Here is a 22,746-nt window from a genome sequence, read left to right on the forward strand (position 1 = left end):
CTCATGGGGTCAGTAGGACTTCCCCGATGGCTCAGATGGTAAAGCGTCTGCCTGCGATGCGGGAGACCTAGGTTCCATCCCTGGGTCAGGAAGATCCCCTGAAGAAGGAAATGGCAACCCACTCCAGTACTCTTGCCTGGAAAATCCCATGGATGGAGGAGCCTGGTAGGCTACAGTCCATGAGGTCGCAAAGAGTCGGACGCAACTGAGCGACTTCACTTTCACTTTAAGGGGGTCATGGCGTCATCTACACAATGAACGTGGGTTTGAGCAAACTCCGGGAGTTGGTAATGGACAGGGAAGCCTGGAGAGCTTGCAGTCCACGGGGTCGCAAAGAGTCGGACGCGACTGAGCGACCGGACAACAGCGAAGGGCTGGGGCAGAGGCTCTGCACATGCGCAGAAATGGTAACTCGCGGAGACCCTGGGTCACTCCAGTCCTGAGCTCCAGGGAGACGGCGCCGGAGGGGCGGTGCGAGGGGCGCGGCCTCGCGGGAGCCACGTCCGGGGCGGGGCCAGGTGAGTCGCCGGACATCGCGGAGCCCAGGTAAGGCGCCCGTGGGGCTGCGTCAGGTAAGGCGGCGGGGTGTCCGCGGGAGGGAGCCCGCTTGGGCCTGGGCGGGCAGGCGGCGCGGGCTCTGAGGCCCGGCCCAATGCTCCGGCGGGCACGCCGAGGCGGGGCGCGGTACCCGGGGAGCCGCGATCGCCCCAGCATGGCCCGGCCCCTCGCCCACTCCCGTACACCCCACCTCCCATTTTCCACGCGCGCGCGCATCCCCCGCTCCGGCCCTTCTCCCCTCCCGACCCCGCCTCTCCTCCCAGCCCCCTCCCTACAGCCCCGTCGCTTCTCCCGCCTTTTCTTGTTTGGGTTTGTTCTGGTTGCTTGTTTGGGTTTGTTCTGGTTGGGCCATCTCAGCCCAAACTTTCGCCGACCTCCCCGTTTTTCCTCCCCTCATTCGGGGTCCCCGATCGCCCGCACAGCAGCTCCCTCATCCCGAACTTGGGAGCCATCGACCTGCTTCACAGATGAGAAGACTGAGGCAGAGCATGTGCTGAGTCTCTTCAGGCACAGGGGCTCCAGCTGGTGGTTATCGCTGGCTGGTCACAGGGGATGGACCCCCCCACCTCCCCACAACAAGACTTAATATGCCCCGAAGTTAAATCAGCCTCCCAAACTGCCAGTTTCGGAGAGAGCCCCAGGTTACCTTCCCTTTTCGCAAACCCTAGCCCAGGGCCACTGTCCACAGCGCTGGATTCCCCAGGGCCTGGCCAGTTGTGTGGAGAGCTCCCAGGGAGAAGGAAGCAGGGTGGGCGGGGAGGAATTCCTGAGTTTTGGGCGGGGTGGGACCTGGCTTTGACTGCCTGGAGCTCACAGACTTGAGGTTTTGTGACAGAGGGCTGTGTGGATTCCAAAGAGCACGGTGCTGCTTGTCTGTGAAATGCGGTGTTGACGCTTGTGTTGGTGAGAACTCAAAATCTAAGACTCACCACCAGATATCTTTCGGTCGGTCTTTGTCGGTGGTTTTAGGCTCTTGTTTGTGAGTTTCTGCTTTAACTTGGTGACTTTAAGCCATTTCTCAAGCCAGCGGCAGAGCAGGGACCGAGGGGTGAAGACGGATACAGTGCACAGGCCTGAACCCGTCTAGTCCTTGTGGACGGCCACCTCTGCAGTCCCTGCCCAAGGGGGACTCCCAGTCAAGCCTCTGTGTGACATAGGGAAGCCAGAGGCTTGTGGGAGGTCTGGGAGGGCTTCCTGGAGGAGGTGACCATTGAGTTGGGAAATGGGTGAGACGTAGGCAGGAAAGAGTGGGCACACTAAGGTCACACAGAAGCTGGGGATAAGTCACGTGTGAGGTGGGGGTAGACATACCTGGGCAGTACCTGACAGGTGGTCAGGTGTGGGCGGCATGAATGCACTTGGATGATATCACTGAGTCACTGAAATGCAACCTCCGTGAGATGCTTGTTCATTTGTTATATTCGTTTGCTATTTAGATTCCACAAGTAAGTGAAAACAGAGTATTTGTCTTTTGTTCTGATGTCCTTCACAAAGCAGAATGCCCTCCTGGTCCATCCGTATCGTTGCAGATGGCATTATTTCATTCTTTTTTATGGCTGGGTAGTATTCCATTGTCTATATATGCCACATCTTTAGCCACTCCATCAGTGAGCGCTGTAATGAGATGTTTTGAGGTCTGGAAACTTGACTAAACATCCCATGGATCTTGGCATCTCCCTGACAAGCCAGTGCCATGTGAGGCTGTCCTGGGCACACCATGGATGGTGGCTTTCAGAGAGGCTTTCAGGGATGGTTACAGAGGGGACAGCGAGAGCTCCGCCACCCTGGAGGTGCCTGGCGGGCACACCCGCCTCCTGATCTTACCTTCTTTCACCAGTGGGGACGCGGAGACACAGGAGCAGCAGGATGGGGACAAGGAGCCCCAGGAAGAGTCAGGGACCTAGTTTTTGATCAGGTCACTTTCCCTCCTGGGGACTCAGCCTTTTGACCTGTAAAGTGACGCCCTTGACCATCCTTCCCCAGAAGGTCACACTCACCTTTGCTGAGGCTCTCAGGCCCTACCTGCATGCTTTTTTTTCTTTTGGCTGCCCCGGGTCTTACTTTCGGCCCGCAGGATCTCATTGCGGTGCCCGGACTCTGCAGTTGTGGTGCGCGGACTCACAGACTCTGCAGTTGTGGTGCGCGGACTCACAGACTCTGCAGTTGTGGTGCGCGGACTTAGATGCTTCACGACTTGCAGGATCTCAGTTCTCAACCAGGGATCGAACCCATGTCCCCTGAACTACAAGGCAGAGTCTTAACCCCTGGACCACCAGGGAAGTCCCCTAACTGCACACTTATTGCCTTATTCTTCACTCACACATGCCTCACGAGCAGGGGCTGTTACTGTCCCCTTTTACAGATGAGGAAACTGAGGCAGGGAGGTTTAGACGACTTTCTGAGGTCACATGGCCAGGCAGAAAGTGGAGAGCCTACCAAGCTGCGACAGCAGCGTCCACGCCCTTGCTGGCGGCAAGCGGGTGGGAAGGGAGAGGGAGGGGCAGCCCCAGGGCCCTGAGGTCTGCCTCCTGGGGGATGACATTCCAAGCCTTCCAGTGACTTCTCTTCAAGTCTGTGTGAGAGTAGCTTGGGGATAAAAGAAATGCTTTCAGTTTCCTTTCAGGTAAATTAACTTTTCCTTCAATCTTTTGATTGAAACTGATGCTCAAGGAAGATGTGATGGGTGTATCCAGGGGCTTCCCTGGCCACCCAGGGCACATCGGAGGTTTCCTTCTGCGCGGGGGTGCCCTTGGAGATGCCCAGGGGAGGGCACCACCCCAGCCATCGTCCTGGAGGCTCCCAGGGCTGCTGGCAGCTGGGTCTGGCCTCTGTCCAGTTTCCTGGGTCCCCGTTTTCTCCCCTCCCAGGCAGGCAGGGTGTCCTGAGCCTCGGAGCAGGCGGGCTGTGCTCTGGTCAACAGTTGCCGCTGGTGCCTGCCTCCCTGAGCCCTCATCCCGGCCAAGTGACTGAGAATTGCTCGCCAGGAGCTGGTCACCCTGCACCCTGGTTTCCTCATAAAATACGGGCAGTGCTGTCAACTACTCAGGGGGTTCCTGGGAGGAAGAAACAAATGTAATTTGTATGGAGTGCCTGAAACAGGGCGTGGCAGCTTTATCCATGTTTTACCCCTCTTAGGACTAGTCGTCTCCCTCCCCCCACACCCAGGGAAGACTGTGGGGACTGAGCTTGGTTGGAACCTATTCCCCAGCCCTTCTTTCTGCAGTGACCCTGGTCAGAGCAGGGCACAAGAAGTTGGATGGCTGGAGCCAGTGGCTGTTCCATAGAAGGAACTGGTTTGGCAGGTCAGGAGTCCAGAACCTTCTGGGAACCTGCCCACTCTCTCCCCCTACCTGGTTATAAAACGAAAACAAAGGAGGCCTCCTGGGGACTGGGTCAGGGCATTTATCATCCACAGAAAAGCTGCGGGTGGTTGAAGCCAGAGGGCGGAAGATTTGAACCTGCGGGGCCTGTGTGGGGCTTCCAGAAAGCACCTCCTCCGGGGGCTGTGACCCCCTGGGGTCAAGTTCTAGAGGCCTCTGCGGGCCCTTTCCGCTGTGAAGGGCTCTGCTCCCACCCAGAGCTCCCAGGTCGGGGAGCTGTGTAACAGCTTGCTGTTGTAACAGCTTGCATTGTATGTGGGAGGGCTGATGGATTACTGAAGAATTTGTGATATTCCAAGGATTTCCCTGATAGTTCAGTTGGTAAAGAAGCTGCCTGTAATGCAGGAGACCCCGGTTCGATTCCTGGGTCGGGAAGATCTGCTGGAGAAGGGATAGGCTACCACTCCAGTATTTTCGGGCTTCCCTTGTGGCTCAGCTGATAAAGAATTCACCTGCAATGCGGGAGACCTATGTTCGATCCCTGGCTTGGGAAGATCCCCTGGAGAAAGGAAAAACTACCCACTCCAGTATTCTGGCCTGGAGGATTCCATGGACTGTATAGTCCATGCGGTCGCAAAGAGTCAGACAAGACTGAGCGACTCTCACACTCACTTTCATAGCAAGGAGAGATAAGAAAGCCTTCCTCAGTGATCAGTGCAAAGAAATAGAGGAAAGCAATAGAATGGGAAAGACTATAGAGATCTTTTCAAAAATTACCAAGAACATTTCATGCAAAGATGGGCTCAATAAAGGACAGAAATGGTAGGGACCTAACAGAAGCAGAAGATATTAAGAGGTAAGAATACACAGAAGAACTGTACAAAAAAGATCTTCACGACCCAGATAACCACGATGGTGTGATTACCCACCTAGACATCCTGGAATGCGAAGTCAAGTGGGCCTGAGGAAGCATCACTATAAACAAAGCTAGTGGAGGTGATGGAATTCCAGTTGAGCTATTTCAAATCCTGAAAGATGTTGCTGTGGAAGTCCTGCACTCAATATGCCAGCAAGTTTGGAAAACTCAGCAGTGGCGACAGGATTGGAAAAGGTCAGTTTTCATTCTAATCCCAAAGAAAGACAATGCCAAAGAATGCTCAAACTACCACACAATTGCACTCATCTCACATGCTAGCAAAGTAACGCTCAATTCTCCAAGCAAGGCTTCAACAGTACATGAACCAAGAACTTCCAGATGTTCAAACTGGATTTAGAAAAGGCAAAAGAACCAGAGATCAAATTGCCAACATCTGCTGGATCATTGAAAAAGGAAGAGAGAAAAACCTCTCCTTTATTGACTATGCCAAAGCCTTTGACTGTGTGGATCACAACAAACTGTGAAATGTTCTTCAAGAGATGTGGATACCAGACCACCTGACCTGCCTCTTAAGAAATTTGTATGCAGGTCAAGAAGCAACAGTTAGAACCGGACTGGTTCCAAATTGGGAAAGGAGTACGTCAAGGCTGTATATTGTCACCCTGCTTATTTAACTTATATGCAGAGTACATCATGTGAAATGCCGGGCTGGATGAAGCACAGACTAGAATCAAGATTGCCGGGAGAAATATCAATAACCTCAGATACGCAGATGACACCACCCTTATGTCAGAAAGCAAAGAGGAACTGAAGAGCCTTTGAATGAAAGTGAAAAGGAGAAGGAAAAAGCTGGCTTAAAACTCAACATTCAGAAAACTAAGATCATTGCATCTGGTCCCATGACTTCATGGCAAATAGATGGGGAAACAATGGAAACAGTGAGAGACTTTATTTTGGGGGACTCCAAAATCACTGCAGATGGTGACTGCAGCCATGAAATTAAAAGACATTTGTTCCTTGGAAGAAAAGCTATGACCAACCTGCTACGCTAAGTCACTTCAGTCGTGTCCGACTCTGTGCGACCCCATAGACGGCAGCCCACTAGGCTCCCCCGTCCCTGGGATTCTCCAGGCAAGAACACTGGAGTGGGTTGCCATTTCCTTCTCCAATGACCAACCTAGACAGCATATTAAAAAGCAGAGATATTACTTTGCTGACAAAGGTCCAGAGTGAAAGCTGTGGTTTTTCCAGTATGGATGTGAGAGTTGGGCCGTAAATGAGTTATTGTTTCTCAGGATCTGAATAAGATTAATGTTGTCTTCTGATCACCACCTGGCTTGCACAGCCCTGGTGACCACTACTGCTCACCTGCCTCTGGAGTGCCCAACCCTTCAGAATGATGGCTCATCTGGACTTTATTTGATCGTCACTGTGGTACTGCTGGAGGGCGGGGTTTGTGCCCATTTCACAGGTAGGGAAGTAGGGTCTGAGGGGGCGGACTGGCCTCACTGAGGAGGCCCCCTGAGTAGGAGTGACCCGGCCTGGAACCCATTCCCCTGACTCTTCCTCCGTTCTGCTTGCTCACAGTGCCAGCGCAGGGGCTGGGGTCAATGCTGCAGGGTACAGAGGGGTCTCTGGACCGGACACAGAGAGGGCAGAACCAGGTCCCTGGCTCTGGAAAGTACGGGTGGCCTGATCACCCCCGGGACTTGGGGTGCTTTTCTCTCTGGCTGCATTATTGTCGTTCAGTTGCTCAATTGTGTCCAATTCTTTGCGACCCCGTGGACTGCAGCACTCCAGGCTTCCCTGTAATTCACCGTCTCCCAGAGTTTGTTCAAACTCCTGTCCATTGAGTCGGTGGTGCCATCCAGCCGTCTTGTGCTCTGTCGTCCCCTTCTCCCGCCCTCAAACTTTCCCAGCATCAGGTTTTCTTCCAGTGAGTCGGCTCTTCGCATCAGGGGACCAAAGTATTGGAGCCTCAGCTTCAGCATCAGTCCTTCCAGTGAATATTCAGGGTTGATTTCCTTTAGTATTGACTGGTTTGATCTTGTTGTCCAAGGGGCTGTCAACAGTCTTCTCCAGCACCACAATTTGAAAGCATCAGTTCTTCGACACTCATCCTTCTTTTTGGTCCAACTCTCACATCTGTACATGACTACTGGAAAAACCATAGATTTGACTATATGGACCTTTGTCAGCAAAGTATTGTCTCTGCTTTTTAATATGCTGTCTATGTTTGTCATAGCTTCTCTTCCAAAGGAAAAGTCTTTATTTGACCTGGCTAAACTGTAACCAGATCTTCCTATACAGAAGGATCTGAAGGTGGAGGGGAGGTTTATCCCTGTGGATCCCACCTCCAAGGGGACCAGTGAGGAGGCAGATTTGAATTCAGCCTGAATTATTGACTTGGACTTGAGCCAATGGTCATAACAGGAACCATATGGATCACTCACTCCCTGCGGTTGCGATGTGTTGCAGGGAGAGGCGACAGCAAGTGCAAAGGCCCTGACGCAAGAACAGCCCGGCCTGTTTGAGGCTCAAGCCTGAGGCCTGTGTGGCTGGAGCAGAGACAGCGGGGGTGGAGTGCAGAGGTTTGAGATGCGCCCCTGAGGGCCGTGCAGGTGAGAGGCGCACACCTGAGTGAGCACTGGGTACCAGGGCAGGGCCAGGGATGCTGGGGAGGGGAGCGGCCCCCAGGCTTGAGGCTGGTGTCTACAAGAACCACAGGAGCAGGTGGGCGGCCCCAGCAGCGCTCAGCAGACCCCCACCCGACCCCACCTTGTCTTTTCAGCCCAGCGCCCCTGGCCCTTGGGGCAGGCCTCTGACAACGCCGTGCAGCAGGTCGCAGCTCATTGGGACCTTGCTGTCTCCACCTTTGGGTGTTTCCCCCAGCTGTCATGCCCGGTTCCAGCGGCTTCGGGCCCTGCTACTTGTGAGAATAGTGTACATCTGCCTTCTCGCCAGAGTCCGGGGTGGTGTTTGTGATGAAGAGTGGGTAGTGCGAATCTGTATCTGTAAATCTGTGACATCGCTGAGACAAAAGGGTGAAAATTGCTCTTGATGGGGTGTACCCCGAGACTCTGGGGTCCCAGCTTAGTGGTGGCCCCCCTCTCAGCCCCTCCCCTTACTCCTGGACTTGCACCCCTGCCCTGATGGGACCCTGCCAGCCCCTTTCTCCCTGGGTGCCCTCCCTGTCGATACAGGGTCAGCGCTGGATGGCCTCGAGCCCACCCCGCCCTCCGCACAGAGCCTCTCATCAGCGCCCCCGTCCTGAGCAGGAAGTGGGGCTGTGCAAATACGGGGGTAGGCTCTCACTCTGTGCATCCCACACATCGCCTGCACCACTCACATTAGGTCTGGTACTGATTTGCCTGAGCTAAGTAGGTGATAATTTGTAACTACGGCATTAGGATAATTGCTGCGAGGGTCTATTTGTGTAATGTGCAAATATAATTTAAAGCAACAAACCATTTTGCTACAAATTATAAGTAGAGCCGTCACGTGGTCAGAAGACTCTTTTGCATGCTGATGCCCCTGGTCTGCAGCTCCAGCTGGCATAGCCTCGTGATGCTGGTGGCACCTTAGCGTCCATGTCCCCCAACCTAGGTTTGTGATTCCCGGCTCAGAGGGAAAGGGCTTGGCAGTGAGAGGCCCGGGAGGAGATGAGACGTGTGGGCCCAGGTGGAGGGTGAGGGAGGCCGGGGCTGATGGAGCTGGTGCTCTGACACCTGCCACCGAGGAGAAAGGGTCCATTTGTGAGGTTTGTTGTTCAGTCACCAAGCCATGTCCAATTCTTTGTGACCCTTTGAATTGCAGCATGCTAGGCTCCCCTGTCCTTCAGTATCTCCCAGAGTTTGCTTAAACTCATGTCTGTTGAGTCAGTGATGCCATCCAGCCATCTCGTCCTCTGTCATCCCCTTCTTCTCCTGCCTTCAGTCTTTCCCAGCATTAGGGGCTTTTCCAATGAGTCAGCTCTTTGTATCAGGTGCCCAAAGTATTGAAGCTTCAACTTCAGCATCAGTCCTTCCAATGACTATTCAGAACTGATTTCCTTTAGGATGGACTGGTTGGATCTCCTTGCAGTCCAAGGGACTCTCAAGAGTCTTCAACAGCACATTTCAAAAGCATCAATTCTTCAGCCCTCAACCTTCTTTATGGTCCAGCTCTCACATCCGTACATGATTGCTTTGACTAGACGGACTTTTGTCAGCAAAGTGATGCCTCTGCTTTTCATTAAGCTGTCTGGGTTTGTCACAGCTTTTCTTCCAAGGAGCAAGCATCTTGTAATTTCATGGCTGCAGTCACCATTCATAGTGATTTTGCAGCCCAAGAAAATAAAATCTGTCTCTGTATCCACTTTTTCCCCATCTGTTTGCCATGAAGTGATGGGGCTGGATGCTGTGATCCTAGTTGCTTGAGTGTTGCGTTTTAAGACAGCTTTTTCACTCTCCTCTTTCACTTCATCAGGAGGCTCATTAGTTTCTCCTCACTCTCTCCCATTACTAGTATCATCTGCATATCTGAGGTTGTCAGTATTTCTCCCGGCAATCTTGATTCCAGCTTGTGATTCACCGAGCCTGGCATTTCGCATGACATACTCTACATAGAAGTTAAATAAGCAGGGTGATAGAAGTTAAATAAGCAGGGTGACAATATACAGGCTTGGCGTACTCCTTTTCCGATTCTGATTGTAAATGTTAATCATATCCACAAACACCTTCACAGCAACATCTAGGCTGGTGTTTGACCAAACAGCTGGGCACCGTAGCCCAGCCACGTTGACGTATAAAACCAACCATCACACGGCTGGTGCAGAACTCACAGCTCCAAGGGCCTTCTCGACCCATCAGAGCCACGTGGGGCTCCTGGGCCTGGAGAGCAGCTGTGCAGGGCCTGATGGGAGCAGTACACTGGCCTCCCTGAGGATCGCCTGGGCAGCATGGGGTGGGGTTGGGGGAGCGTCTTCCTTCCCCTGCCCTGGCCGTGTGTCCGTCCCACATGGGGTGGGGTCCCCCTGAGCACATGCAGCAGGGGGCCAAGGTGGGCCCCCGGGCCCTGATCCAAGCCCGGGGAGCAGCCCACGACGGCAGGTGAGCAGCCCACGACGGCAGGTGAGCCTTCTATTTCCCTCAACCATGGGCCTGCGGCCTACTCAGCCCGACAGTTACCGTCCCCCAGCCCTCCCTCACCACAACAAAGCGTGGATTGCGTGTGACACGCTCAGGGCCCGGTGCCCAAACTTCAAAACGGATAACGCTGCCTGTGCTGTTTGAGATAGGCGGCCGGGTGCAGGTTTTGAGCTTGCAAAGGAAAAAGCAGGAGTGACAAACACTCTGGGTGTTGCGGCAGAGTCTGGAGGAAAAACAAAGCCTTCCTGGCCCCGGAGGGTCGGGGTTTCAGGCTGTGCTCCCGGGTTGGCCGGAGCTCCCCTCACCCCACCACTCGGGCAGCCGAGGGGGAGGCCTGGGGCCCCGTGGTGGCTCACCCTGGTGTCAGTGCATCCTGTGAGGCTTTGAAGCAAGAATGTTCTGGATGTTTCCTCCCCCGGTGGGCGGGCCCCCAGGAAGCAGCCCCTGGGTTTCCAATCAGGCACCTCTGTGCCCGGCTTCCCCCCGGTGCCCTCAGCTGGTTGCTCTCAAGCTGTTTGTAACAGGCTGTGCTGCCAAGGTGGACACGCAGGGCTGGGAGCTCGGGCGCTCAGGGTGGGCTGCCGACAGGGTGCCACCCTCCCATCTTCAAACCTCGGGAGCCCCTCCCGCTTGTCATGAGCTGTCAGTGGAATGAGAGGGTGGCCCCAAGTCCCCCACAGGACAGGCTGCAGCCCCCCAGGCCCCTGTGCCCGGCAGCCGGGCTCTCTGGTGACCAGGTTCACCCCACCAGGGCTCCCGCAGACCGGCCGCCCAGGCAGGTCCAGAGCTGTGGGCGTAGACGATTGAGTTTCTTTTCTCACTTTCGATGCAGCTGGCGGGGCGAGGGGCCCCCGCCCGGCCTGGGTACAGGGGCTCAGGCCTGGGCTCACCACTGCTGCCCTCCCAGGCGCCCCCCAGCTTGGGGAAGGCAGGATTTGGAAGGCAGCCCTATGTTCCTGACATGGAGAAGGTGGGCGGGGGGCCCAGGTGGGGCTTCCCTTGCCTGGTACTCCGTGCCCTGCATGATGCCAGGAGAAAAACCAATCCTGTGTGCACACTGCACCCCCAGCCCACCCCACCTCTGGAGCTGTGAAGAAAGCTGTGAAGAAAGCAGGCAAGGCAGGCCCTGGGCAGGGGTGCAGCGGGGGTCTACAGGCAGAGGTGGAGGCAGGCCCAATCGTCGGTTTAAGTGTGGGCTGTTGGTGGGGCTGATCTAGCGTCTGGACTGCTAGTGTTAAAAGGGGCATCACGGTGAGACCCCCACCCCCCAGAACTGCAGGCAGAGAGGAGCCAGGACATGTCGGGGGCGGGGCTTGTAGAAGGGTGTGCCAGGGACCCATGAGCCCTCACCCCCCTGTTCCTGGGGTCTCTGCCCCTCTTTCCCACCCCTCCCCCTCTCGCGGGCTCTCCCCCTGTGCCCTGCCCAGGGTCTTCCACCCACAGCCAGCTGGGCTCTTACAACACCTCGGCCCAGAGAGGGCACAACCCTTGGCAAAGCCACACAGCCATCCGGGACAGCAGAGTGCCCCCCCGGGGAGCAGCTGGCAGGGTTCACAGCGGCAGGGGGCCGGGGGAGGCTGGTTGAAACGACGCCAGGAAACAGGCCCTGGTGGCGTGGCCCCCAGATTGTGGAGAGCTTTCAGAGGGGAGACGCGGGAACCCCAGGCTCAGCTGCGTCAGGGGAGAGAGACTGAGACAGGAGTCCCAGGAGGCGCCCTGAGTGACCTCGAGCCACTGTCTGCGCCTCACGGGCCTCAGCTTTGTTCTCTGACAAACGGGGTGATGGAGCCAGTCAAGGGCTTCTCCCGCCTGCCCTCCTTCCGTCTCCAGCTGTTAACATGCTTTTCCCCTTGATTTGGAAATTGGTGCCATCCATTATGGGCTTTCTCTGTCTCTCTCTCTTAGCTGAACTCCTAGAAGGTGATACAGCCCTCCCGCCTCCCCTGCTGACTGTTCCAGCATCTGAGCGTAAAGACGTTCTCCAAATAACCCGACACCATCCTCCCCACTGAGACGCAGCGTCCACACCGACAGCTCCCTTCACTGTCTGTGGACACGGGTCGTTTCCAGTTTGGGGCTGTTTTAGTGCTACAGCTCAGGATACTCCAGCCCACGTCCTTTGTCACACAGATGTACACATTCTGCTGGGTGTGTGGAACTGTGGAGTTTGGGGCATACAGATTTTTTTTTTCATTTTAGATTAGATTGCAGTGTTTGAACATGGGCAGCTGTCACAGACCAGCACGGACTCTGACTTCTCCCCCAAAGTGGGCAGGTGTGGCCTCGCTGAGCTGGCTCTGAGGGGTCCCCCTGGAGAGGGGGCTGGCCTCTCCCTCCTTGCCCCCAACCCCGACCCTCTGCTCTTTGTATCTGTGGCCAGTGGCCTGGAGTTCCACAGCACCGCGCTTCAGGGGCTGGCTCCCGGATCTCTGCCTCAGTTCTCCCATCTGTAAAATAAGATGGAAAATGGCACTGAGCTACGAAGTGGGTTTTTTTTTTTTTTTAAAGACGTCAAGGTTTAAAATGTTTTTGTATTCATAAAACCTTATTAATTTAGTTTATATGACTTAACCTTATATTAAGTGTAATACAGGCTTTTGCAAACATGAAAAAGGGACAAACGTGGAAAAATAAATGGATTTATAAATCCTAATTCTAGAACTCAGAGAAGCCAGCATTTTAAAAACAATGTTCTGAAGACTTCCCTGGCAGTCCAGCGGTTAGGACTCACCAGTTTTCACTGCCGGGACCCGGGTTCAGTCCCTGGTCAGGGAACCTAAGATCCCACAAGCCGTGAGGCACGACAAAATACAAATAAATAAATAAAAGCGATGTCCTGTTTCTTTTCACTACTCAAAAGCTAGACCAAACTGTATGTGCCATTTTCACCTAGCACTGTTCATTTTTAAAAACACCTTTACTAAGATATAATTCACAAAATATATAATTTACCAGTTTATAGTTCTGCGGTTTTTAGTGTAATTGCAGATATGGGCAGCCATCACCATAGTCAATTTTAGGACATTCTCTTCACCTCAAAAAGAGTCCATTCTGCTTTGCTGTCACCTCCCTAATCTCTGCCCACCCCCACCCCCACTTCCTAGTACCCAGTGGCCTACTCTCTGTCTCTGTGGGTCTGCCTGCTCTAGAATGGACTCATTCTGTGGACTCATGTCATCTTTTGTGGTCTGGCTTCTGTCACGCGTGCTAAGTTGCTTCAGTCGTGGCCAACTCTATGTGAGCCTACGGACTGTAGCTGGCCAGGCTCCTCTGTCCATGGGGATTCTCCAGGCAAGAATACTGGAGTGGGTTCCATGCCCCGCTTTCACTTAGCATAATATTTTCGAGGATCACCCATGTCGTACCAGGTGTCCGTCCTTCATTCCTTGTTATGTACCATAATATTCCACAGTTTGGATAGTAACGTAAAGATTTGCACAGGTTTTGCATCAGCCTCCAGGGCACAGAATAACCAGGTGGCAAACTCTTAGCTGGTGGTGATTACCTGCTGTGCAGCCATGCGCCACTCCAAGTGATCTTTGCTGGCCTCAGTTGCCCTCTCCATAAAGCGGGTAGAGGAGTGAGCGTGTGAATCTGTGAGGTGGTGTTGAAGAAGCAAAGATGCTGTCCTCAGTGTGTGTTTGCCCTGGAGGTGCTGTTCTCTCTCCACATCCCTTCCCCCCTCCACTGCCCTCTGCCCTGCTCTCCTGAGACAGGGGGCTGTTGGGCAGGGGGTGCCCCGTCCACATGCACTCATCAGTGGGCAGGACCTGCAGAGGACGAGGTCAGATATAGGAGCCCAAACGTGGGATGGATGCCACCGTCCAGGGGTCCAGCTCCCAGGACCTCACGTGGTTCGTCGAGGGGCAAGTTTCCCACGGGTCGGGGGTGAAGGGGGTACGCTGGGCAGGTTGAAAGCCAAACACAAAAGTGACCTGAGGTCCAGGAGACTCGGAGGTGGCTGCTTTTTCTTTGTCAAGGAGGGAAACTGAAGAGCAAGCAGGCCATGTGAAGGGCGCTCCTTTATTCCTCACGTTCGGCACTCCTGCGTTAAACGTTCGCCGATTCAACGTGCTTCTCCCTCAGGGTGTCGGAAGGATCCCGTGCCTGGATCCTCGGGAGGCGGCGTCTGGACGGTGCCTCCGGGCTGCCCTACGCCCTAGCAGAGCATGTCCGGGCTGGACCTGGAGGAGCTGGCCGAAATAGGTACAGTATGCTCTCTTCCAGCCCCGTCCCAGGAGGAGATTGGCGGTTTTCTCTCTGGGGCTCTGTGTCCTTTCCTCTTCGTTTTTTTTTAAGATCTATTTATGTTGAGTTTTGGCCGTGCTGGGTCTTCACTGCTGCTCTTAGGCTTTCTCTGCTTGCGGCAAGCAGGGGCCACTCCTCGTTGGGGTGTGTGGGCCGCTCGTCGGGGTGGCTGCTCGCGTGAGGAGCACAGGCTTAGGTGTGTGGGTCTCAGTAGTTGAGGCGCGGGGGCTCAGCAGCTGTGGGCATGGGCTTAACTGCCCGGAGGCACGTGGGGTCTTCCTGGAGCAGGGATCGGACCTGTGTCCTCTGCATTGGCAGGAGGATTCTTAACCACTGCACCACCAGGGAGCCCTTTTCTTCTTCTTGTAAGGACATGGCATTGGATTTAAGGTCCACCCTGATCCACTGTGACCTCACCTTAATTCATTTCGTCTCTAAAGACACAGTTTCCAAACGAGGTCCCATCGTGGGTTTCGGGGTAGAATTAAATTTCGTGGTCACAGTATTCATCCAGTGTGTCTGGAGACTGAAGTCTGCCCTCACGCGAAATGTGAAATTCCTGCTCCTTTTCCAACTGAAAACATTTTCTGAAGGAACCTGTATTTGTTCTGTACTAAAACTAAAACTAAACTTCGGGAAGGCAGCCCTTTCTTCCTGCCTTGTGGCACAGGGACCCCAGCTACTGCCCTTCACCCCAGCCACGGCCTCCTGCCAGCCACTGGTGTCAGCATCTCTCAGGAAGGGCCCAAGTCAGAATTCGGAGCTGGGAAATCGGGTTCAGGCACACCTTGTGACCCCAGGGTCATTCTCTCCTCTGAGCCTGTTACCTCTGCTGTCAGTGAGGAGGACAGCAGCCAGCCCCCGGGTTCGTTTTACTCATTTTACTCTTTCCATGGGGTGTACACTGAGCAGGTGCATGGTGGGTTCACAGCAGAGATGGGCACATAGTGGGTGCACACTGAGCAGGCACATAGTGGGTGCACAGCAAGTGGGCATGTGGTAGGTACACAGCAGAGGCAGGCACATAGTGGGTGCACACTGAGTGGGTGCGTAGTGGGTGTACAGCAGAGATGGGCACATAGTGGGTGCACAGCAAGTGGGAAGGTAGCGGGTGTACAGCGGAGATGGGCGTGTAGTGGGTACACACTAAGTGGGCGCATAGTGGGTGTACAGCAGAGATGGGCACATAGTGGGTGCACAGCAGAGGTAGGCATGTAGTGGGTGCACAGGGTGGGCGCCTAGTGGGTGCACAGCAAGGCAAGGTGCGTGTCCTGTTAAAAGGCCTCAGGCGGCTCCCTCGCTGTCCTCCTTCCTGAGGAATGCAGTGACCCTCCCCTAACCCTGCCGTCTGCCGCAGAGCTGCAGAGAGATGAGGAGGAAGCCGCTGCCCTGGGTGCCGCGAGAAGGCCCTCAGCGGCACCCTCCGTGGCGCCCCCGGCTGGCCCAGACCCCGAGCTGAGCACGAACCACCCCTTCTATGACGTTGCCCGACACGGCATCCTGCAGGTGGCAGGTGAGTCCCTGCGGGGTGGTTGGTCCCTGGGAGCGCTGCTGCGCCAGCCTTCCTGAGGGCCCATGGTGTGTGGCGGGCTTGGCAGGGCTGTGTTCATAGCCTGAAAATCGCAGCAGAAAGTACCCACCAGTGTTTTGCCAATGCACATGGCGCAGCCGTCTGAGCATCACCCGAGTGCTCTGAGTAGCCACCAGGCAGCGTCTATAAAGAGCACAGGCCGGAATCATACGATTGCTTTACTAACCCATGACACCGTTATGCTACCGCTTGGCAAAAGCAGCACACCTCTGCCAAACTCAGGAGCGAGCGGCCCCACACCCAGCAGCTGGCCAGAGGGGAGTCTCTTGCATCACTTTTATTTTCCCTGAGGAATCCGGGCCACACTGCTCACGTGCACGTCTCACACAGGCAATGTGTTGGTCAGGGTCCCTAGAGACACTGCCGATAGGCTGTATGGAGATACGCATCCGAGGACGTTTCTCGTAGGAACCGGCTCTCACGCAGTGAGGGATGCTGAAAAGTCCCATGACCTGCCTTCCACAAGCCAATACCAGGCTGTACCTGCTGTTAAGTTCTGGTCCGAGTCTGGGTGAGCCCGTGGCTTTTCCAGTTGGGGCCCCCAGGGAGAGCAGACCTCAGGGTTCCCTCCCTGAGGACCAGCCCTCTACCCCCTCCTCCCAGGCCTCACCTTGGCGTCCAGCTGTGTCCCCTCGCCCCTATCTCAGGTCCACACTCCTCTGCAGCTGAGGACCCCGGGGACACAGCTCAGGACATGGACCCTTCTCCTGCTTCTCCAGCAGGTGGCATGTGACAGTTTAGGACTGCCACCCGCCAAGGGGCCCACTTCAGGTATACCAGACGTCACCCCACCAAGCTGCCTCCTAATTCTGCTCCCAGGGGCTGCCTCCCCGACCTGCTGAATGTCAGGACCACGGCCGGAACCAGAGCGTCTTGTCAAAAGTAATTGTTGAATGACCTCTCATTATTACTTAAAGAACTATGTATTTGGCCAAATGGGAGCTTTGAAGACTTTTCAAGTCTCAGGATAGCACTGATTTAAATATTTTAGGGAGGGACTTCCCTGGTGGTCCAGTGGGCAAAACTGGTGGCAACCAGTGCAGGGGGCACAGGTTGGATCCCTGGCTGGGATCCTCCCATAAGATCGTATGTGCTGCACAGCGTGGCCAAGACTACATACATGCATACAGAAACATCTTAGGAAATTCCCTGGCAGTTCCGTGGCTAGGATTCCATGCTCTCACTGCCGAGGGCCCAGGTTCCATCCCTGGTCAGGGAACTGACAAGTCCCGCAAGCCAAAAATAAGAAATAAAAAAATGACTACTTTACGGAGTGGTCACTTTCTGAAACTGCAGTCTGCGTCTGGGGCTGTGAGCTCAGGGGTGAGATTAGAAGTTGGAAAGCAGGGGTGGGCAGAGCGGAGGTTCCACCCGAGGGTCAGAGGCGAGCGGCCGAGAAGAGATAGGAGAGGCAGATGCCAGACCTGGTCCTGCTGGCGTCCAGTCTGCATCCTCACGGCTGGGGCGCTCCTCACAACCCTTCAGACCCTGGCTGGGCTTTTCCTGCAGGACACAGACAAAGTGAGTCTGCGAATCCCCTTTCACTCCCGCAGTAAAAGGGTAGCAACCTTAAAACCCAGACACACTCCCTCGTTGGTCCCGGGGAGGTCGCTGTGCATTTTAACCGTCCTTCTCTCTCGGAGCTGGTGATGGATGGTGACAGGCATGTCACGGTCGCGGCACGGGACTCATTTCTTTCTGCAGAAACGGGGCTTCTCCGTCTTGGAGACCGTGAGTGATGTTGTGTTGTGAACCAGCGAGGGGAGAAGATGGGGTCGTGAATTAAACCAGTGCCTTGTAGAGTCTACATTTTATTGATAGTTTTCATTTCCTCCCATATGACAATTTCGAAGCCCGTTTTCCATACACCGGCCTGTGTTGCTGGAGAGCGGGAGGCCATTGACTCATCCTGATGGGGGTGGTTAACGCAAATGCCCTGTAACTGCTCAGTGGGCGGGAGCCTGGGGGTCCCGGGGGCTCCTCAAGGCTGCGGGGGCTTCGGGGCTGTGACGGCCTCCTTGCTGGGAATGTTGGGGGCAGAGGAGGCCGGCCTGGGGGCGCTGCCCCGGAAGCCAGCCAGCCGTGAGCAGGAGCCCAGCTCTGAGGCTCACCTGTTGGTGTCTCTGGACCTCGGTTTTTCTCACCACCGATGAAACAGCACACGTGCACACACCCACCATCCTCCGGGCATGTGGTGACTAATGGGCCACCTTTATCGAGCGCCTGATGTGTGCCAGCTCAGCAAGGCTTTCTTCCAACTATGGATGCAAGCCTTCCTGTCCGCCCCCCAATCAGGTGTCTTATCCCCGCGTTGCAGAGAGGCTGGGCCAGGGCTGCCCGACTCCCGGTGCATCTCCCCTCTTGCCTGGTTCTGCCTTGTATCCTTTATAGTAAAGGTGATTGTAAGTCTAGCACTTTCCAGAGTTCTGTGAGCCAATGAGTGATCAGTTGTGAGGCGGGTAGTGGGAACCTTGGAATCTATAGGCAGCTGGACAAAAACAGGGAGGCCTGGGGATCCTTGACACATAGCTGGTGTCTGAAGTGAGGGCCAGCCTGTGGAGGATAGCACCCCCCATCTGGGAAGTCCCTGCGGAGGTGGACGTGGCTGCCGGAGCCCTCGGAGGTTTTCAGAGAGGGGATTGAAGAGCCGAGCCAAAGACCCCTAGCACTCCATCACTGTCCTTTCCCCTTGACCGTGGACCAGTGGGGACCACGTCTGGCCTTTTCTCTCCAGAGCTGGGTGCACGGTGAGCCTGCAATGAGTGTGTGTTGGCCTGGCCTTCCATTGACCAATCACTCAGCACATCCCCAAGAGTCTCCACTTGGTCTGGTTCCTATGCTGACATCTCAGCGTGGAGGTCGACCTTCTCTTTCAGCGCCAGGGGCACTTAATTCCCTATTCCTCCAGTCGCCACACAAAACAGTTCACATCTTCAGAAGCAAAGTCGTCCCTCTCCTTCCCTCTCACAGGCGAGCACAGGCTCAGGTGAGCTGTGGAGCCTGGCCGCCACGCTGCTAGAAACATCATTTGGAAAACACTTTGTACCTCCAGGCACAGCCATCGAAGGTTTTGTGCCCAGATGGAAATGCCCAGCTGGCAAGGGAAGCAGATAAATGCCTGGGCCCCCAGCAGTCCTTTCAACAAGCGCCTTCTAAACAAACAGAAACCATGACCAGAATTCTCAAGGAACCGGTGAAAAGGCCGCTGTCTTTGGAAACCAAAATGACTCTCACATTCTGAAGGTCGGAGCGGCTCGCGGGCTCCCGGGAGAAACGGATGTGCCCTAAATAACAAAAAGCCGTCCTGGCCAGGCGTGAGAGCTTGATGCATTGCCTTTCAGAGCTGGGGTAGGGTGGGTAGAGGAATGAAGATGCTCTGCTGTCATTTCTTATTTTAAGTAAACATCTGACAACAGCTGTAAATACTTGTTTACAGTAAGTTACAGTGAGTTCAGAGTCACAGACACTTCTGGAAGGGCACCTTTCTGTTTTCTGATAATCTTCCTGTAGGGCTTCCCAGGTGGCTCAGTGGTAAAGAATCCACCTGCCCGTGTAGGAGACATGGGTTCGATCCCTGAGTTGGGAAGATCCCCTGGAGGAGGAAATGGTACCCCACCCCCCGTACTCTTGTCTGGAGGATCCTGTGGACAGAGGAGCCAGGCGGGCTACAGTCCATGGGGTTGTGAAGCGGTGGACATCGCTGAGCGCACACGCACGGCCTTCCTGTAACCAGCCAGGAAACGACTGGGGGACCTTGTCTGAGCTCTGGGTTCAGCAGGCGTGGGCTCTGGGGTACAAGGGGTGGTGATGGCGACCTTGGCCAAGGCACCCAGATCCTCAGGTAGCAACACACATCTGGCAGGCGCTGCTGCCCCCTCACCCTGGCCGCCTGCGCCTCTTAGCTCGGGTGGGCTGCACGGAGGCCGTCTTTGGTGATAGCCGGAGGGCATGGGGGGAGACGGCCGCCTCCGGTGTCAGGCCGGGACCAGGGCTCACACCCATCTGCCCCGCAGGGGAGGACCGCTTCGGAAGACGAGTCATCACGTTCTGCTGCTGCCGGATGCCCCCCTCCCACGAGCTCAACCACAGGCGGCTGCTGGAGTAAGTCTGTCCTGTGCCCCCTCCATGCCCCCCGCCCCACCGTCCCTCCTCTGTCGGCGCCCCCTCCCATGTGTGTCCCTCTCCCTCGGCAGGTGCCTCTCCATCACTCTCAGCACAGAGAGGATGTTCGGGGTCAAAGGCTAACAGACTGCGGTGGACTCTCGGGTCCTGAGGGCTGTCATTAGTGCCAGGTGGCAGGCCCCCCCGCAGGGCCGATGCCTGTGCCCCTCTAAGCCACTCAGGCCGCCCTCTGTGTCTGCTCGGGAGACAGCCCTCCCCACTGCCCCTGGCCCGCAGGGGCCTCGTCCTCTGCCCTGTCCCTACGCTCTGTGAGGCCGCGCTGGCCCCAGTTCCCCCTCCCCAGCCGGACCCCGAGAGCGTCGGGAGAGCTGGTGTGGTCCCCTTTGCAAAGCTCCCACCCGGAGTCGCCCCAGTGAGCAGACGACCTCAGGTCTGGTGAGGGGCTCGGCCCGGGAAGGAGAAAGCTGCGTGCCGAGGCCACCGAGGCTGCTTGAAATCAAGTGAAGTGCCCTCCCGCCCAGCAGGTCCTGCTGGGGGCCGAGTCTCCGCCCAGGTTACCTGCCGGGCCCATCTGACTTACCTGGACCCCGTGTCCCGGGCATTTCCTGCTCAGCCGTCGGATTCTGCTCTCCGACCACGTGCCGATGGCTCTTCACTCACTTGGTCAAGCCCCAGCCCCGTGCTGGGCGTCCCTGGGAATGTCTGTGTCCCCTTGTGAGGGACAGAGGCACGAAGTCTGGCCCAGGGCAGACTCGCCCGCTGCTGGGACGGCTCGGGGGCCTGAATCTGCTGTCACTGCTTCTAGATCCACTTTTCTCTCGACTGCGAAAGCCCAGCCAGAGCTCGATGCCACGACTGTGGCCTGGAGCCCCACACTCTCAAGTGAGCGAAGGCACAGTTGGATCGTAGAAGCATCCGGAAGCCTTCGTGCTGCTTGTTTTGTGAGGATTCCCGGGACCCCAGGCATCCGACTTGTTTGCTGGGTCCTCCACCAGCTGCTGAAGACAGAGCGGCCCCAGGGCTCTGGCGGGCTGTGTTTGCCAGGCTCCCAGGGAAGGCGGCTGCGGTCCTACCACCAACTCAGAGAAGCCGTGCCTGAATTCCTGGAGCGCCGGCCCCACCACTGACTCAGAGAAGCTGTGCCTGAATTCCTGGAGCGCCGGGCCAGATTAATCACGGGCTGTGCTTCTAAATGATGAATGACTCAGACCACCTGAGGTGCAAGAACCTGGCCGAACCCGCTGTACATCGGGAGCCAGATTGCTGACGGGGTCAGGAGAGCTCCATCTGCAGCTCAAGAGCAGGTGGCTGGACCAGGGCTTTTCAGGCAGGTCACATGCGCGTGGCCAGGAAGGAGCACGCTCTGCAGCCCGGAGACTGACCGCGGGATTTGTAGAGTTTATCCCGAGGAGTGTGGTTGAGTGACAGAAGCGGGTCTACTTTCCAGTAAAAAGAAAACGTGCGTGTGCATGCTCAGTGGTGTCCAGCTCTCTTTGGCCCCAAGGACTGTAGCCCGCCAGGCTCCTCTGTCCATGGGATTCTCCAGGCAAGAATACTGGAGTGGGTGGCCACTTCCTCCTCCAAGGGATGTTCCCGACCCCATCGGACCCACGTCTCTTGCGATGGCAGGCAGATTCTTACCTCCAGCACCACCTGGGAAACCCAAGAGAAAGCACGTTAGGAGCAGATCTGAAAAGGAGGAATCGCTTGCTTCTGGACAGACAGCCGGACAGCGAGGAGTCTGAAGCGGAAGGGCTGAGTTAGGCCTGGGTTTGAACCCCAGCCCATCCTGGGTGTCAGTTTCCTGTGGCCACTGCAACAAATCACCAAACTCCGAGTGGTGTAACGTAGCACATTGATTCTCCCCCAGTTGCGGGGGCCGGGAGTTGTGTCTGCAGGGCCACAGTCCTCCCAGAGGAGGCCTCGCCTCCAGCAGAGGAACATTTCTTGCCTCCTGCAGCTTCTGGCGGGGTGGCTGTCAGCGAGTTCACACCCTCCTGGCCTGGTGGCCGCGTTGCTCTCTGCTCCGCCTCTGTCTTCGCGTAGCTGACTCCGCTCTGTGGCTTTCCTCTTTTAAGACGTCTTAACTAGGATGTGAGAGCTTGCATTCAGTGCCCCCCCGCCCCAGGATATTCCACACAGTCAAAGGCTTTGGCATAGTCAATAAAGCAGAAATAGGTGTTTTCCTGGAACTCTCTTGCTTTTTCAATGATCCAGCAGATGTTGGCAATTTGATCTCTGGTTCCTCTGCCTTTTCTACAACCAGCTTGAACATCTGGAAGTTCACGGTTCATGTATTGCTGAAACCTCACTTGGAGAATTTTAAGCATTACTTTACTAGTGTGTGAAATGAGTGTAATTGTGCAGTAGTTTGAGCATTCTTTGGCATTCCTTTCTTTGGGATTGGAATGAAAACTGACCTTTTCCAGTCCTGTGGCCACTGCTGAGTTTTCCAAATTTGCTGGTATATTGAGTGCAGCACTTTCACAGCATCATCCTTTAGGATTTGAAATAGCTCAACTGGAATTCCATCCCCTCCACTAGCTTTGATCGTAGTCATGCTTTCTAAGGCCCACCCGACTTCACATTCCAGGATGTCTGGCTCTAGGTCAGTGATCACACCAACGTGATTATCTGGGCCTTTTTTGTACAGTTCTTCTGTGTATTCTTGCCACCTCTTCTTAATATCTTCTGCTTCTGTTAGGTCCATACCATTTCTGTCCTTTATTGAGCCCATCTTTGCATGAAATGTTCCCTTGGTATCTCTAATTTTCTTGAAGAGATCTCTAGTCTTTCCCATTCTATTGTTTTCCTCTATTTCTTTGCACTGATCACTGAGAAAGGCTTTCTTATCTCTCGTTGCCATTCTTTGGAACTTTGCATTCAAATGGGTATATCTTT

The 22,746-nt window shown here is 55.4% G+C and overlaps 1 protein-coding gene across 4 annotated transcripts in view; it reads left to right on the top strand.

The window, feature by feature from the left end:
- Nucleotides 1-449: 449 nt before the first annotated feature.
- ARHGAP8 (Rho GTPase activating protein 8) overlaps nucleotides 450-22,746 on the top strand; it is a 51,576-nt gene continuing 29,279 nt past the window's right edge. For 2 of the 4 annotated variants that reach the window (XM_005207491.5, XM_059887196.1), the window contains exons 1-4: nucleotides 450-546; nucleotides 13,971-14,090; nucleotides 15,490-15,645; nucleotides 19,737-19,824. In XM_005207491.5, the coding sequence (XP_005207548.1) occupies nucleotides 14,054-14,090; nucleotides 15,490-15,645; nucleotides 19,737-19,824 (281 nt within the window). In that variant the 5' untranslated portion in view covers nucleotides 450-546; nucleotides 13,971-14,053. Of the gene's footprint in view, nucleotides 7,377-13,970; nucleotides 14,091-15,489; nucleotides 15,646-19,736; nucleotides 19,825-22,746 lie in introns of all 4 variants that reach the window. The other 2 variants (XM_005207490.5, XM_005207493.5) reach the window with 2 other exon arrangements.

The sequence above is a fragment of the Bos taurus genome, chromosome 5 (assembly GCF_002263795.3).
Source record: "Bos taurus isolate L1 Dominette 01449 registration number 42190680 breed Hereford chromosome 5, ARS-UCD2.0, whole genome shotgun sequence".
In the NCBI taxonomy this organism is placed as follows: Eukaryota; Metazoa; Chordata; class Mammalia; order Artiodactyla; family Bovidae; genus Bos; species Bos taurus.